A 16,754-nucleotide genomic window follows, 5' to 3' on the forward strand; every position below is an offset into this window, starting at 1 on the left:
AGTTACACTCCACATTTATAGTACAGGACATTTTGAGAGATGCCCCACAGTACTTGGGACTTAGCTGGCCTTGGAGGATGAGGGGAAACGTCCTTTTAAATCCTGCTAACCACGTCAGCTAAGGCCTCCAAATATGGCCGTTGGTAGCCATAGGCTCAGTCGCTGCATCAGTTGGTATTTTTAGTGTTTAGGTAAAGCCTGCCAGGAAATTAAGCACTGTAAAATAAACCTTGATTAGATACATCTAAGTCTAGTCTAGCTACCATCTGTGGGTTCATCCTGGAGTATTTACCACAGTCTAGATGATCCTGAGAGTCAAAGAAAAAATGGACATAGGAAGCTTTAGGGGAATGTCTCTCGTGTTTACAGAGCAGCTCTAATTGAAGCATGACGTCATAATTCAGAGCTCCTAGGAGAGGCACTTCTGATTTTCCATAGAAGGTATTTAGACCATGCACTGATTGAGAAAGAGACTGAAACTGTCTCCTAAGTACCTGAGGGACTTTAACGTACTATAGTCATCCAAGAGACAAGCCAGTGGGGAACTGGAAGTAATCTTGGAAGATTCTAGTACCATCTTTAAAGTGAAAATAAGATTGAGAGAGATAGATGGATGGAGGTTCACCTAATCCTCCTTGAGTCTCTCAGCCCAGCATCCAGAAAGGGCATATATAGCCAATCCAAGGATGGTCAGTGTGACCTAAACACACCAGGCTGGTTCCCAGTGTGGGGCTGAATTGCATTCACCAGGCCTGTGGTTCATCTCTGCACTCTTCAGGTATACCCTGGCTGTGGTCCTTGATGTACTTTAGTTTCCTTCTAACCCCACCCACAGGACAGACACTAGTTCCCTACAGACACACCCTTATCTGTAGGGCAGAGCAAAGTTAAGAAGACCTGCATTCTGAGAGACAGATCTTTATGTTTTTTTTTCCTTTTCTGGGATCTAAATAATGGTCTTTTTTGTCCTGAAGGATTAGGTAACCTCTAGCTGCTGCAAAGGGGAATAGGACCCCAGTGAATCTGGAATATTAGCTGAAACAATTTAAAAGGGAATCATTTGTTGTGTCTTAGGAGCTACCTGAAATTGTGCCCAGTTTTTTTCTTTTGAGCTATAAAAATTTATTATTATTATTATTATTACAAATAGGAAGCAAGCATGATAAACACTTGTGATTTTTTTTAAAGAATACTGTCAGCCGGGCTGTGGTGGCGCACGCCTGTAATCCCAGCACTCTGGGAGGCAGAGTCAGGCGGATGTCTGAGTTTGAGGCCAGCCTGGTCTACAGAGTGAGTTCCAGGACAGCCAGGGCTACACAGAGAAACCCTGTCTCAAAAAAACCAAAAACAAAAACAAACAAAAAAAAAAAAAAAAAAAGAATACTGTCTAAATATAAGTAATCAAAACTAAACCACCAAACAAAACCACTCCACCGGTAGACAGAAAGTTTACTGGGGAACAGACTGCTAGGCTGCCTTACTAGGGTGGAGAACAGCAGTCCAGCCTGGGAAAGCAAGAACCTTCACAAGGTTCTTGAAGGCTTAAGGGCAGATTTCTCCCTCTTGGGAGATTTTTTTTTCCTTGTCTTGACTAGAATAAGTTGACCAATAGCCGGGCAGTGGGATTACATGCCTGTAATCCCAGCACTCTGGGAGGCAGAGGCAAGCAGATTTCTGAGTTCGAGGCCAGCCTGGTCTACAGAGTGAGTTCCAGGACAGCCAGGGCTATAGAGAGAAACCCTGTCTCAAAAAAAAAACAAACAAACAAACAAACAAAAAAAAAATGAATAGGATGACCGAGGTGAGCCTAGCAGGAGGGGGTCTGTTCCTGATACAATCAGACCAGTTTATGGATAGAAGATACCCTTTCGAGGTGGATGGCTTGGTAGGGAGGAATGAGGAAACTGCAGTTATCTGATGAACGAAGTTCCCAAGTCACTGAGTTCTGAGAAATGTTAGGGTTAGGTTTCAGTTTCTTCATGGCCATCTACCCAACAACGCTTGGGAGCATTGTAGGGTATTGGTAGCCCAACACTAAATTAGGAGGGCACTTCTTGTAATTCATCATATGTAAATTGGGCTTAAATCCCTGTACTCTAAAGAATAGTAAACATACCTGAACAAAAAAATGTAAAAGAACTCAGAAAGTGATCCTATTAGATTGTTTCTTTTTGTTAACCTCTATTATTATAATTGAAAGGCTCAATCACAAAGCAGAGCATTAAGGAAAAAACCTTGGAGGCCTAGTGTCGCCTCTTTAGTCTAGAGAGACAGAGAGACAGAGACAGAAAGACAGATACAGTGATAACCAGAGGGCTCAGTAGGAACAGGAAACTTTATGGGTACAGCCATATTTGGTTTATGCCATGTGGTTACATTAACCAAGATGGCAGTGAAGTCACATGGCATTGGCCTTCTTTATGACATTAGCAATAATGGCTGCTGACCACATGGTTGCTTCCATCTTACTGAAGCTATCAGCCAAGACGGCGACAAGCTACATGGTTGTTTTTCCTTCAAGGTTAGCCCAGCTCCCTTGTACGGTGAGCCACTCTCCCTTCAGGCACAAGACCCTGTGGGATCCACACATCTCACAGACCAAATGTGGGCCTTTATGCCCTTTTCTTTAAACAGACACTTTGGCTCGTTAGCATGGTTGTAGGAGGAAGCAGTACCACATCCTCTGCAAAGTAAAGAAACAGGGAAGGAATTCTGTGTAGGGAGCAGAGGAGCTCTAATCACTGTCAAGTCTCTCATAGGTTATTGTTTATTTTTTTATTTTTTTTAAATTTTTTTTACTAAAGAGAGGGAAAGAAGAAATTTAGATATCATCCAGTTTGTTAAAACAGTAGTTAGCCTATCTCAGTCTCAAAGGTGGCAGAGGAGGCAAGATAGGAAATTCAGGTGCTTTGAAAAATCCAGAGGTTAGTCTTTCTCCACATAGTAACTATTTCCCTAAAAATATCCTTCCTTCAGGCACCAGAGGCAGTGATCAGAGCGAGGCACCATCGCTGCGGATCCAGACTAGGTTAGAACAGTTTTAGTGCCTAGTCACAGGTTTCTAGTCGCCAGTTTAATTGGTTTCTTGGGTACATACTCTCTTCCTTGTAAGAAAGAAAATAAAGTGAGTGGTGTTCCAGGACAGGGAAGGAACCAGCTGCTTTGTGGACACACCCTCTTACCCTTTCAGGGCTCAGCCTGGTTTCTGGTTTTGTTTTTTTGCTGTTGTTTTTGGGTTTTTTGGATTTGGTTTTTTTGAGACAGGGTTTCTCTGTATAGCCCTGGCTGTCCTGGAACTCACTCTGTAGACCAGGCTGGCCTCAAACTCAGAAATCCGCCTGCCTCTGCAGAGTGCAGAGTGCTGGGATTACAGGCGTGCGCCGCCACCACCACCCGGCCCAGCCTGGTTTCTGATGAGATGAGTCGGTGTTCCCCAGAAGAAGTCCTCGATGAGCCCTCAAAGTGATAGATAGCTGGAGAAATCGTGAACCCTGCAAACAACAGTCGAGTAGAGTTCATTGTGGGGATGGGGAGGTAAGACACACAGGTGCACCAGACACAGAAAACGATGCTCTGCAGAGTAGAGACTGAACTTAGGAAGCAAAAAAATCTAGTCTCTTTCTAAGGGATCTGTTATTTTAAGTTGCTGAAGAGTTTTTCTCCGATAATTTAAGACTGGTCAATTTGAATTCTTTTTTTCTGGTTTTTCGAGACAGGGTTTCTCTGTGTAGCCCTGGCTATCCTGGAACTCATTCTGTAGACCAGGCTGGCCTTGAACTCAGAAATCTGCCTGCCTCTGCCTCTGCCTCTGCCTCTGCCTCTCTGCCCCTCTGCCCCTCTGCCCCTCTGCCCCTCAGCACCAGGGGATCTGACATCTTCTGTACTTAGTTGTCACCTGCACTCACATGAACACAAACACATATAATTACAAAATAAAAAAAGAAGAGAAAGAAAAGTCAAGAGAAAAACCTATAAATGAAGCTGGCTGTGGTGGTTGTAATGCAGCACTTGGGAGACTGAAGCAGGAAAGACCTTGCCTTTAAAAACAAAAACAAACAAGGTAGCAGGAAACATTGAGCATTGTGCCTGTGGGTGTCAGCTGCAGACTAGGTATCATCCCCAGTCAGTTCAGAAAGAGCAATGTGGGGCTAGATCTTTCCCTTCTTAGGGGAGCCACCAAGGACGACCGCTCGACACAATGTATAGCCAGTTAAAGTCTTTATTCCAGCCGTCTGGGCCTACACTGGGGTATTCGGGACCCTAGCATAGCTCCAAGTGTTTAGGGTCAGGGTTTTAAAGGCCAAACAAACAAACCCACCTCCTGGTGTCATGCAGCAGATTCAGGGGGAGGTTTGAGGCAAGGAAGCAATTCAACAGAAGGAAAAGTAAGTGGGTAGCCAGAGTGGGTCCTGCACAAGCGGGCCTTAACAGAAGCTACGCTAAGTGAGCTGGGGCATCCTGACCTCGGACTCCCAGAATAGAGTCGGGTGATTTTCCATGGGCTTATCTATCAAGGCAGTTAAACCTAAAATGGCCTCAGCAGGGATCCAGGATGGATTCAGTGTCTTATGCTGTCACACTCTGACAAGTCTTTCTGGATCAGAGCTCTGTCCTTTTGGCGTTTAAGTTCATACTGTTAGGTTTCTGAGACAACTTAAATTGATAGGAAGTGAAGGCTGGAGAGACGGCGAGTGGTGAAGACTGCCTGCTCTTCTGGAGGACGATTCCCTACACCTACAACAGCCACAACTGTCTAACGCCAACTTGGGGAGTGAAGGACTCCAAGGGGGAAACATAAGCGACATGCTGCAATAATTTCCATCCCACCCACTCAGAAGTGACGCTGCCCTTCAATGTTTGTTTCAATAAACAGTTCTGAAAGGTCAGCCTCCTGTCTGTTTCTGCGCACTCTCACGTGCTCTCTCTCCCCAAGTTGCCTGCCCTTCAAGGCAAGACAGGCTTCTCCACCAGATAACCTACCAAGTAACTGGATCACTAGGAGTGGTTAGACAATGGGCAAGATTTATGATATCCATATTTGCTTATTAAAAAAAAAGCGAACATGTCAGTGAGCTGGCTTGGTGGGTAAAGGCTCTTCCTACCAAACCTGATAACCTCTTTGGTCCTCAGGATCCACTTGGCGCCTGTACAACACATTGATGCCTGTGCATACATACACAGGTTGAATAAATACAGTTCAAAGAACCAGCGGTGTGACTGTGAGTGTACCTCCCTCGGTGTGACTGTGAGTGTACCTCCCTCGGTGTGACTGTGTGTGTACCTCCCTCGGTGTGACTGTGAGTGTACCTCCCTCGGTGTGACTGTGAGTGTACCTCCCTCGGTGTGACTGTGAGTGTACCTCCCTGGGTGGTGTGAGCTCCATAGTGCAGCTCTCGCCAAGCATGAGCAGGAAGGACCCCAGGCAAGACACTAGGTTCAGTCCCAGTACCTCAGAGGGATAAACAGTGACAAAGAATGTGCTGGTTGTGGTGACAACACACAGAGGCCTAGCCCTTGAAAGCCAGAGGCAGGAGCATCAGGCCAGTCTTAGTTACACAATCAGTTTGATGCAGGCCTGCTTGCTATCTGGGAGACCCTGTCTCAGAACAAAACCGTGTAACTAAAACCAACCATGGAGATGAGGCGCTGTGGGCCTCCCCCAGTCAAGTCACAGCACAGATCTGCTTTGCTGTTCGTGACTCAGCTCCTGAGGGCTCTTGCTGTGCTATGGTTTCTTCAGTGTCTATATTGCATGTGGTTTGGGTTTGGGTTTATGTTGATTTCTTTGTTTGAGCTAGAGTCTTGCTGTGGAGCCCAGGCTGGCCGTGAACACCGTCCCCCTTCCTCCACCCTCCTGGTGGAGGATTATAGGAGTGTACCACCAGGTCTGCCAGCAGGACGGAGTGCTAACGTGTTTATCTAGAGATACACAGTGAACTGATTGATGTAGTCCAGCAAATTACTGAAATCATCATCTCATGTAACTCCTTTTCTCATTGTTATTGATAAGAGTACTCACATCTAATCTCTTTTGGCAAGTTATTACTATCTAATATTGTTAACAGTGATCCTCATATTGTTCAGAACTACAACTGCAGGTCCTTGACTTTCCTGTCCCGGCTCTCACTTTAACCTCCTTTAAAAACAGTCTGCGGCCGTGTGGTGGTGGCGCACGCCTGTAATCCCAGCACTCTGGGAGGCAGAGGCGGGGGTGGATTTCTGAGTTCAAGGACAGCCAGGGCTACACAGAGAAACCCTGTCTCGAAAACACCAAAATCGGGGGAAAAAAGAAAAAAAAAACAGTCTGCGGTGCTGGAAATCAAACCCTTACACATGCTAAGGACATGCTCGACCACTGGCCTGTTTTGCCCCTGTTACTTTCTAGATTCCATCTGTGAGTAAGACCATGAAGCCTCTTTCTGTGTTTGACTGGTGTTGCTCCTTGTCAGGAGCTTATAAGCTTGTGCATTTTAGAATGTCAGAGCCTAGCCTGACTTGTAAAGGCCAGAATTGTAAATCACCTCATGTAACTTCTGAGAGAAGAGCTAGGTGAGAACTGGTGTCTATGTAGCATGTCTGTAGACAGCTGAGCCTACCTTGATTGGTTCTAAACCAATCTTGAAGATTTTCTTATCTCTCTCACCCTCTCTCCTTCATTTATTTATGATTCTGGTTCGGTTTTGGTTTGATGTTGTGAGACAGGGTCTGTGTATCTCTGTTTAGCATGGACCTCAATATATAGATAGGCTGGCCTTGAATTCAGAGATCTACCTGCCTCTGCCTCCCAAGTGCTGAGATTAAAGGTAGGGGCTGCCACAACTGACAGTCCTTTTCATGGTGCCAGGGATGGATCATAGGGCTTATATATCCTAGGTGAGTTCTCTATTACCGAGCTAGATCAGTGGGCCAATTTGGCTTGTTATTTTGAGATTGGGTCTCCCTGAGTCACCCAGGCTGGCCTCAGGAATAGCTGGGATCATAGCCTACATAGTGAAGCCCAGCATAGTTCAGAGTTTTTGTTTTCAGTCCATGCCTGGTTCCATAGCCAGCATGCCTGTCCTCTCCTGAGTGGCATGACATGAAGAAGGGTGCTATACTTGAGCATTCTCCAATCCAGTGGCCTTCACTGAGGACTTCTTTCTGGCTCTCTTCTGGTACTGTGATTGCATGACTCATTTTTACCTCTGTCTCCCATGCTCAGAATCTCCTTGTGTTTTTCTGTTACAGGTGTCAGAAAATTCCATACTGCTCCTGTCCGATCCTTGTTCCTGCTGCGCCCTGTGCCCATCCTGTTGGCCACAGGTGGAGGGTATGCTGGGTACCGGCAGTATGAGAAATACAGGGAGCGGCAGCTGGAGAAGCTGGGCTTGGAGATTCCGCCCAAACTTGCTAGTCCCTGGGAGGTAGGACTGATGTGCTCTCATCTCACACAGCTGTGAAATTGTTTGAACAAATCACATTTGCTTTCTTGGGTCTCATGTCTGATGGATTTTGATGGCTGTAGGAATCACACCTTTGATATGCTACAAAGCTTGTCTTCTGTTCAAAGACCTGGCCCTGGTCTCCCCTGCACTCTGAGCAGAAAGTGCTTGCTGTTGGAATCATTTCTCACACTTGTATTGCCAGCAGCTATCTTGGCTATTGTTGTGGGCCTAAGAAGGGTGATGTGTTGCCTTTTGTGATAAAGATTCTTTCTCACGAGGAACCAGACTGTTATAATCAAATTGCTTTATTAGTACTCAGAATGCACCATACCAGATTGTCACATGAGAGGGGTGGGGCAGCCACAGTGTCCCTGTACAGTGCATCTTATGTAATGGAGCGCCTCTTCCACCTCTGCTTCCTGTGTCCAGGAGGAGCCTCTGCTTCAGCAGACAGTCAGTACTTACTGAAATTTGATGTAAAACTGTAATCTAGGGTCAGGAACATGGCTCATCAAGTAAGAGCATCTGAGGTCCAAGCATGAGGCACAAGCTGGACACTGTACCTGTAAGTCACCACCGTGGGAGAGCAGACACAAGAGGACTGCTGGGACTTGCTGCCTTTAACCTAGGTCCAGGTTCAGTGAGACACCCTGTTTCAAGGGAACAGGGTAGAGGGTGGTAGAGCTGGACACCTGGCATCTAGCCTCTGTTCTAATACCAGCTCATACATGTCACACATTACACTCACACATATTTACAAAAAGCCCCACAAGATTGTCTTTTCTTCATCCATAATTTAACAATAGAAAGACCTGATTCATCAAATGACCTGTGACTTGTCCCAGGACTGGGCAGAAGAGGGTGAGGACTGAAGCTTTCTGGTGTTTGGATTTTCTCAGGCCTCCCTCCATACTGTTTGTCTGCCTCAGCTGATACGACCTCAGCTTGCTGATGGCAAGTGACACATGCCAACTGTACGAACTTGAAGTGTGACTCTCTCCCTGGTCCTCTGTATCTCTAATTGTGAAGTAGCAGGCTGGTGGTTGCTCTCCAGGTTCCTACAGTCTCTGTGGCTGATCAGATGCCATTGCTGTGTGATGAGCTCCCTCCCTCCAGGATAGTCTCTGTAGTATTGTGGATTTTGACCAATTTCCTCCAATAGAATCCAGTGTTAAAGATCTCTGTTCCCTCCCTCCTCTGTTCCTTCTTATCCCTTCTTCCTTGCCTCCTTCCCCCTTCCTTTCCCTCCTCTCCTCTCTCCCTCCGTTTCTCTGTGGCACTGTGGATTGAACCCAGGGTGTCCTGCAGGCCGCATGCAGGCTTTACTTCTGAGCTATCGTCTAGTCCTTTTTAATTTTACTTTGAGTCAGAGTCTCACTAAGTTGCTTAGGTTGGCCTCAAGCTTTATCATTTCTCTACCTCATTCTCTACATGATATTAAAAGGTGTGCACCATGATTTTTACATGATAGTTGTAAAAGGATGGAGTTGGGGACCTTGAAGGGTCCCAAGCCTAGACTGCCAAGACACTGATGTGAAATGGCCTATGCAGTGTGAGTTCTCAGATGCCTGGAGGTAAAGAACTGTGGGAATTCTAGGTAACCATTGCTTATGTGAGTAACATGGCTACAGAACTGGGTTTTCAAGTAAGATACCAGCATCGCTCTTATTCTCTCACTCCTGCTTCCCTCTTGACCTCTTGGCTCTTCCCTTCCCTCCTCTCTCCACATGGTCATGGCCGGCCTCTGCTTCTCTACAGTCTCCTTCTCTCTGCCTTTCTTTACCTCTACTACCCTCTTAACCATCCTCCCCATGCCCTGAATAAACTCTATTCTATACTTAAAAAAGCAAAAAATGCCAGCATTTCATTCCATAGAAAGTAGTGTGCAATACTTTTGTGGTGGCAGCAGGGTGAGGAAAGACTTGAATTGGCAGCACCCCTCATCTCCAGTTCCTGCCTAAACTCATTGCAAATAAAAGATTTTCCCAATTGTAACAATTCGTTCTTGTGATCTCTGAAAATGACGAATTCAGGGAGCTGGGGAGGTGGGTAATAGCGTTCACTATACAAGGATGGAGACCGGAGGACAAGTGGCCCATGTGAAAAGCCATGCATGGCAGCATGTCCCTGTCACCTCGGCATTTGGTGGCAGAGATAGGTATGTCCCAAGAGCTCCAGGGTGATTTGAACTGTGGGTGCCTGACTCAAGAGGTTTAAGGGGGGAAAAAAAGATTTTAGAATGTTGTCTACAGATTGTCTAAAGAATTTGGTGGAAAATGTGTCTGATTTTTGCCCTTGTCTGAGGAGTCTGCCTAAGGCTAAGGTAAAGAGATTTAGATTAGCTGCATTGACTAATGAAATCTTAAAACAGCCTAGCATAGATTCTGTCTTGTGGATTTCTCTCTTATGAATAACATTTTTTTGTTGTTGTTGTTGAAATGGAGCAAGCTTAGAAAGGAAATACACAAGATGTATGGTTTAAGTATTAGCATTGAACCAGGAAGGGGAATGGAACTAAATTCTGTGTTCAGGGACATAAAATGGAATTAACTGGGTGATTACCTGGGGACGAGATTCCAACAAGCTAATCTTCCACCTAGAGAAAAGAAATGAAAGAAAAGCTTAAGTCTAGGAGTGATGGCTCACGCTTTTGATTCCAGCACTCAGGAGACAGAGGCGTGTGGATCTCTTGAGTTCCAGGTGAGTCTGTAGAGCAAGTTCTAGAACAACCAACCTCAGAGTGAAGAAAACCATCGAAAACAAAAAGCTAGTGAAGATATAGTTGAACACAGGGGACATATCCAGCCCCAGCAAGCAATAGAACTTGGTAATTTTAGCCACGTGATTGTGGCTTCAGAGTCATGAATCGAAGAAAGTAGCAAGGGTGTCCCTGCATGGAGGCTGAGAGGCCATTGTGGGAAGCGGTGAAGGTGAAGCCAGGATTGCTTTGGAGACCCTAAGAGATCCCAGATGCCAGAGCTGTGGGATATCTGCCAAAGAAAGCTGCTAGCAGGGAGTGGGAGCAGCCCAGGAGAGAAGTGTGCTGCAGTCAACAAAGCTGAAAGGAGCTGGAGGTCTGAAGAGCGCTTTGACATCAGACATGGAGATGCGGTGTGGAGCTGACCCAGCTGCTTTCCTCTCTTGCTGTGGTCCAGTCTTTCCTCACTGTGCTCCCTTCCTCATGCACATGGTGTGGTAGGAGGATGCGATCTGCTTTTTTATTTTATCTTATAGGGGGTTATAGTTAAGAGATTACATGAATCTCAGAGGAGACTTTGGACTTTCAAACATTGTTAAGATTGTGATAGACTCTGGGGAGGTTGGAAGTTGAACTAACTGTATTTTGCATTATGTTATGGCTGCAAGCCTATGGGGCCAGGGAGTGGAATGTGCTGGTTTGAACGGCATGGCTCCCAAGAAGAAAAGGACAGGAGGGAGGGCAGGAAGGTCAAGGACACGCCCTGAGCTCGGTATATCCTTCACCTGTTGTTAGAGACTCTACACCTCTTCTCAGCATCAGTGCCTTACTACACTGACCCGCAGGTAGCGCTGAGGTCCAGCCTTACAAGGAGCCAGAGACATCACTCAGCACCAGTGTCATGCCTCGGTTGGGTGTTACCTGTCAGCGAGCAAGGTGGCTTCCCAAAGGGAGCCGAGATGTTGAGGAGCCAGGGACCACTGAGAGGCAGAGGAAAGCTTCAGGAGTTCCTCTGCAGGAACTGGTGATGTTCACTAACTGCCTGGTGATGTTTATGGTGATCAAAGTATCTGTTCGTTTGGACTGTGCAGGCCTGCCTCCGGCCTTCCACCTGAGGACGCACTTAGAGACCTTTGCTGTGAGCAGCAGGGACGGAGGACTATGAGGTGTACCTGCTGTCATCTGTGTATACTGCATTGCATGCCAATTGTGATTTCAAATATGCTGTCTCTTTGTCCCCACAAGTCATAAAGATATTATTTGGCATTTTAATGGCATATTGCTCATTGCCTCTTCCCATGTATTGGCTAATGTTTTTGTAGATCACACTTCCTGTTTTGGAATACAAGATATCTACTTGAAAATATGTTGCTGTCCGGAGCTGCAGAGGTGGCTCAGTGGTTAAGAGTTCTGGCTGTTCTTCAGGGGACTGGGGTTTGCTTCCCAGCACCCATCCAGCAGCTCAGAACTGTAACCCCAGTTCTAAAGAATCTAGACATACATGCAGGCCAAATCCATGCACGTAAGATAAATAAATCTTTAAAAAGAAAGGAAGGAAGGAAAGAAAGTGAAAGAAAGAGAAGGAGAGAGAGAGAGAGAAATAGAGAAATGGAGAAATAGATTTGGTTCTTCTATTCTGCTCTCTGGACACTCTTCCATGCACCCCCCCTCCATCCTAAGCCCCTCCTGCAACTCACACATACTGCTTTTTATGGAGGGAGGTTGAGAGAAGACACAGCAGATCTCTGTGAAGGAGGGAGAGAGTCTGACGGGTTCCGTCATTCCTTCAGCGGCTTCTCCATTTCCCATCCATGGCTCTCATAACCAACAGTTATTTTTCCACCCTTGAGATTTCTCTCTTCTTTCATGGCATTTGGTGGCTGCTTCTTCCATTTCCTGTATTAGGTGGGTCAAATGGATAAGGGTTTTCCTCGGGGTGGCCTTGGCATCAGGGATGGTGCACAGAGCCTCCAGGAAGAACTGCTGTTGTGCTCACTACGCCTCACCCTGTGGACTGCCTTTACCTGCTGCCCCTCGTTCCCAGGGGAGGCTCTCTTAGTCTTTTGGGGCTATGACATACCTGGCTTCTAGGACCAGAGGCAAGGGCTAACATTTCCAGAACACAACACAACCTAGGTATATGACAAAAGACCCTGGCCCCAGGGACAGCCTTTTCTGTAAGTTGCCTGCTCTAAAGGCAGGAAGATGTCCCCAGTTTGACCAGGGTGGAAAATCTTTTTGTAGGAGAATATGAATATTTTCGTCTATAATATTCATCTGAATGTACAAGTCCTCTGAGTCAAAAATGTGAGTCAGAGATTGTAATGTGTAGAAAATGAAGGCTTCCTCGTGTCAACTGTTGACGTGAGTCCTCCGTGGTACGGTTAACGGAAGGTCATTCTTACGGATATGAGAGCGAGACTAGCTAGGGCAGAGAGAGGAACACAGAGAGAGGGAAAGCTCAAGAAGACAGAGAGAGCACATTGAAAACAGCAGGGTTATAAGAATGAGTAGCTGGGGGAGGGAAGCCTGTGAGTTGGAGCTTGAGGTAAAAGGACAAGGGCGTGTGTGAACTTTGAAGTGTGTAACTGATAACTTGTGATTCTGAGGGAGTCTGGAGTCCAATGTGAGCTTTGGTGTCTAAAGGCAGTGCGGATAGCCAGTGCTAAGGGAAGTGGCTCCTTTTGATAGAGGGGAACAAGCCCCATGTGTCCCTGAGGAATGCTGGCTTTTACCTAACTGCCCGAAATCCTCCTCCTGTAGTTCAGGACTGCCTTCCGGAGTTTGAGGAAACTGTAGTTTCCTCTGGACCTGAGAATCTTAACTGAAAAGTGCCAGTCCTCTCTGTTGGTCTTACAAGGCTATGAAAGTAAAAGACAGATGAGGGGACTGGGCATGTAGTGCATACACCTTTACTCCCAGGGCAGCCTAGTCTGTCTAAGGAGCTCCAGGACAGCCTGGGTTACACAGTAAGACCTTGTCTCAAAACAAAGCAAACGGACATGAGGGTCTCATTCAGAGTGGCCTACACCACTCGGGAATATTTGTGGCATATGCCTAGAGTCCTAGTACTCTGGAGGCTAAGGAAGGAATATTGCTTAGGCCCATGAGTTTAGGGTCAGCCTGGACAACAAGATCTGCCTCTAAAACAAAGGCAAAGCCAGGCGGTGGTAGCATACGCCTGTAATCCCAGCACTCTGGGAGGCAGAGGCAGGCAGATCTCTGAGTTCGAGGCCAGCCTGGTCTACAGAGTGAGTTCCAGGACAGCCAGGGCTACACAGAGAAACCCTGTCTTGAAAAAACCAAATCCAAAAAACCAAAAAAAAAAAAAAAAAAGCAAAACAAATTTAGTTCCATGGACACTTTTCTTTGACAAATATGTAATCCTTTAGAAACAGAACAGAGGGGGCTGGAGAGATGGCTCAGTGGGTAAGAGCACCGACTGCTCTTCCAAAGGTTATGAGTTCAAATCCCAGCACCCACATGGTGGCTCACAACCATCCTTAAAGAGATCTGGTGTGTCTGAAGACAGCTACAGTGTACTTACATATAATAAATAAATCTTTAAAAAAAAAAAAAAAGAAACAGAACAGAGGGGCGTGGAAGGTAGCAATCTATAAACTGCTTGCCATACAAGCCTGAGGACCTGCTTCAACAGTGTTAATCCTGCTGGGTGAGAATAAGATCACTACCACAATTTTGAAACATTTGAAACAAGCTTTAATTAAATACTAGCCAGGATGATGTACTCTGGCCAGGTCCATTCCTGGGTTCCCAGAAAATGACAATAAGTTACATTTTGCAGGGCCTTAAAAAGGCAAATCCAGGCTGGAGAGATGGCTCAGGGGTTAAGAGCACTGACTGCTCTTCCAAAGGTCCTGAGTTCAAATACCAGCAACCACATGGTGGCTCACAACCATCACCAGCAACCACATGGTGGCTCACAACCATCAGTAGTGAGATCTGACGCCCTCTTCTGGTGTGTCTGAAGACAGCTACAGTGTACTTATATATATATATAATAAATAAGTAAATCTTTAAAAAATTCATATACATAAAAAGGCAGATCCACAGGGTGTGTAGTTCCAACCAAATCTAATCAGGGGCAAGCCTATAGCCAACATATCTCCTGCCTGCGAACCTCCGGTTTACATCCAATTGGGCAGTCGTACATCCTGCTGTGTTTCCTGCTCATGTATGTCCACACACATATGATCAAGCACATCCAGTGCAGTTGGGTCAGATAAACTTGTTTACAGGGTAAAAACATGTGCATACTATCTCTCATAAACAGTAGCCTTCAGTATGTGTCCTTGGGCAAGGGATTTACAGGTTAAAGGCATTTTTGTTTCGTTGATCTTTTAGACATAGTAATTAAAACTTAAAACATAACTTTGGCTCTCACAAGAGGCAAAAGGCAGGAATGGTAATGTGTACTTGTAACCTAGTGCTGCAGAGGTGGAGACAAATCAGCCTCTGGGGCCCTATTGGCCTAGTCTATCTATGAGAGACCCAGTCTCAAAATACAAGATTAGGAGACTAGAGAGATGGCTTAGTGGTTAAGAACCACTTATTCTTGCAGAGAAACCAGGTGTACTTCCCAGCGTGGTTGTGAGCGTGGTGATGGCTCACAACCATAATTGTGGCTCCAGTGTGTTAGGGTAAAGTGGCCAGAGTACCTCTCTGGGCATGTGCCAAGATGTGCCACTAAAATCAAGCCACACTTAAGATACAGGGCAAGAGGTTACTGGGCGATGGGGGAGAGGGAAAGGCCAGCTTGGAGTGGGGACATGAGAGAGGGAAAGATCAGACAAGACAGACAGACAGATCTAGGGTGGCCAGGGCCTTTTGTGCACTGCACCTGGTGCACCTGACAGCAGCAGATGGTGATGTAAGCTGCTGTCCCTTGGTCCCGGAGAGCAGGTCAGTGGAAATGCCTAATTAATGCTAACACAGAGGATCTTACATCCATTATTCCCTGCCCTGCAGGATAGCCTGCAGGCACAACTGGTGAATCCTATGTGGGGAAGTAAGGCCGGAAATGAGATGGGGTATGTGTGTGTGTGTGGGGGGGGGGGGAATAGAGACCTCAAGCAGCAAGTGAGGACAACAGATTGTGGGCTGTCTGGAAACAGGCTTCAGTGAGACAGTTTGGTCAATGGGGAAAACAAAGGATATTTAATAACCTGTGGGGAGTGAGTGTACATCATTGGCTGGGGCCAGGGTCCTGGGGATGGCTTATTTGCATAAGGATGAATTTCTAGGTACTGTTGAACCTTGTAAGAGGAGAGGAAGGTTATCCTGGCTACTGGGTTTCATGACCTCCTCTGGTGAGGCGAAGGTTGGTGCTAGGTCTGCAGGTTCCTGAACAGAGGGTAATGATCCTACTCCTGCCAGTTTTAGGAATAGATTCCCAGGGCTTGGACACACTCAGTCCTTCTCTTGCTCTAGTCCTGCTCCCATAGCTCCATGGCTCCCCAGCCCCAGAGATACCCTCCTGTGAATTCCAGCATGCATGTGGAATATGTATAGACATGCATACCAAACACATTTTAAAAAATTTAAAATAATTTTTTTGAGTTTTTTTTTTTTTTCTTCTCCAAGACTGGGTTTTTCTGTGTAGCTCTAGCTGCCCTAAAACTTGCCCTGTAGACCAGGCTGGCCTGGAACTCAGAGATTTGTCTGCCTCTGCCTTCTGAGTGCTGGGGTTAAAAGTGTTTCCTTCCATCACCGGCTAAAATTTCTTTATCCAAGATGCATTGCTCTGGGAAACAGCACTCCTACAGAATAGAAAGAAGAGGGAAGTATCTTAATTACTGTGTGCTATTTGTAAGGGATTGTTGGAGGCCCCCAGAGTCATACAGGACATACCCAGACAGCAAATTCTCAGCACAAAGATTTGTTACAGGGGTGGGGTGTGTGAGGACAGCAAGCTGCAGGCAGGTTTTGTTGTTGTTGTTTTCAGGAGAGGGTTTTTGTTTTGTTTTATTTTTCTTCAGGAGAGGGTTTCTAAAGAGAAAAGCAGAGTCTGTGCTGAGGGGAGTTGGTAAGTCCTGATTGAGTGTAGTGGCCGAATAACGAATTTGATTATTGGACCTTGGTGTTTTGTCTCAGGAATGAGTCAGTGGCCAAATACGGGAACGGACCCTGGGGGCTCGAAATGTAATCTAACTGTTCAGCAAGGAGAAGAAAGGTGAAGGGCAAGACTTGCTGGAGCTGTTTGCCTTGCTGGGCCGACCAGAGGCCTTCATTGTTGCTGTGAAGAGACACCGTGACCACCTCAGCTCTTAGGAGAGGAAGCAGTTAGTCGGAGGTTTGCTTACAGTTTCAGAGGTTAGTCTGTTACTGTCGTGATGGGAAGCAGACAGAAATGGTGTGGAGCCTAGCTTAGTCCTGACCCATAGGCAGCAGGCAGCAGCAGAGAGACAGACAGACAGACAGACAGACAGACAGGCCTGGCCTCGGCTTTATTGTTTTTATTTTTGAGATGCAAGTCTCAATGTGTAGCCCAGGCTAGTGTCAGTTGATGGTCTACCTGCCTCAGCTTCCCATGTGTTTGATTACACATACATGTGAACTTTTTGTGCAGTCTTTTATTTTTTAATGTGCATGCTTGTATTCATGTGTATGTT

The 16,754-nt window shown here is 46.2% G+C and overlaps 1 protein-coding gene across 2 annotated transcripts in view; it reads left to right on the forward strand.

Moving 5' to 3' along the window:
• The window catches only part of Pisd (phosphatidylserine decarboxylase), a 42,942-nt gene that overhangs the window by 12,903 nt on the left and 13,285 nt on the right, over positions 1-16,754 (forward strand). Inside the window, exon 3 of one of the 2 annotated variants that reach the window (XM_052198443.1) lies at positions 7,228-7,403. In XM_052198443.1, the coding sequence (XP_052054403.1) occupies positions 7,228-7,403 (176 nt within the window). Of the gene's footprint in view, positions 1-7,227; positions 7,404-16,754 lie in introns of those variants that run through there. The other variant, XM_052198447.1, reaches the window with a different exon arrangement.

Source organism: Apodemus sylvaticus, chromosome 11 (genome assembly GCF_947179515.1).
Source record: "Apodemus sylvaticus chromosome 11, mApoSyl1.1, whole genome shotgun sequence".
Taxonomy (NCBI): domain Eukaryota; kingdom Metazoa; phylum Chordata; class Mammalia; order Rodentia; family Muridae; genus Apodemus; species Apodemus sylvaticus.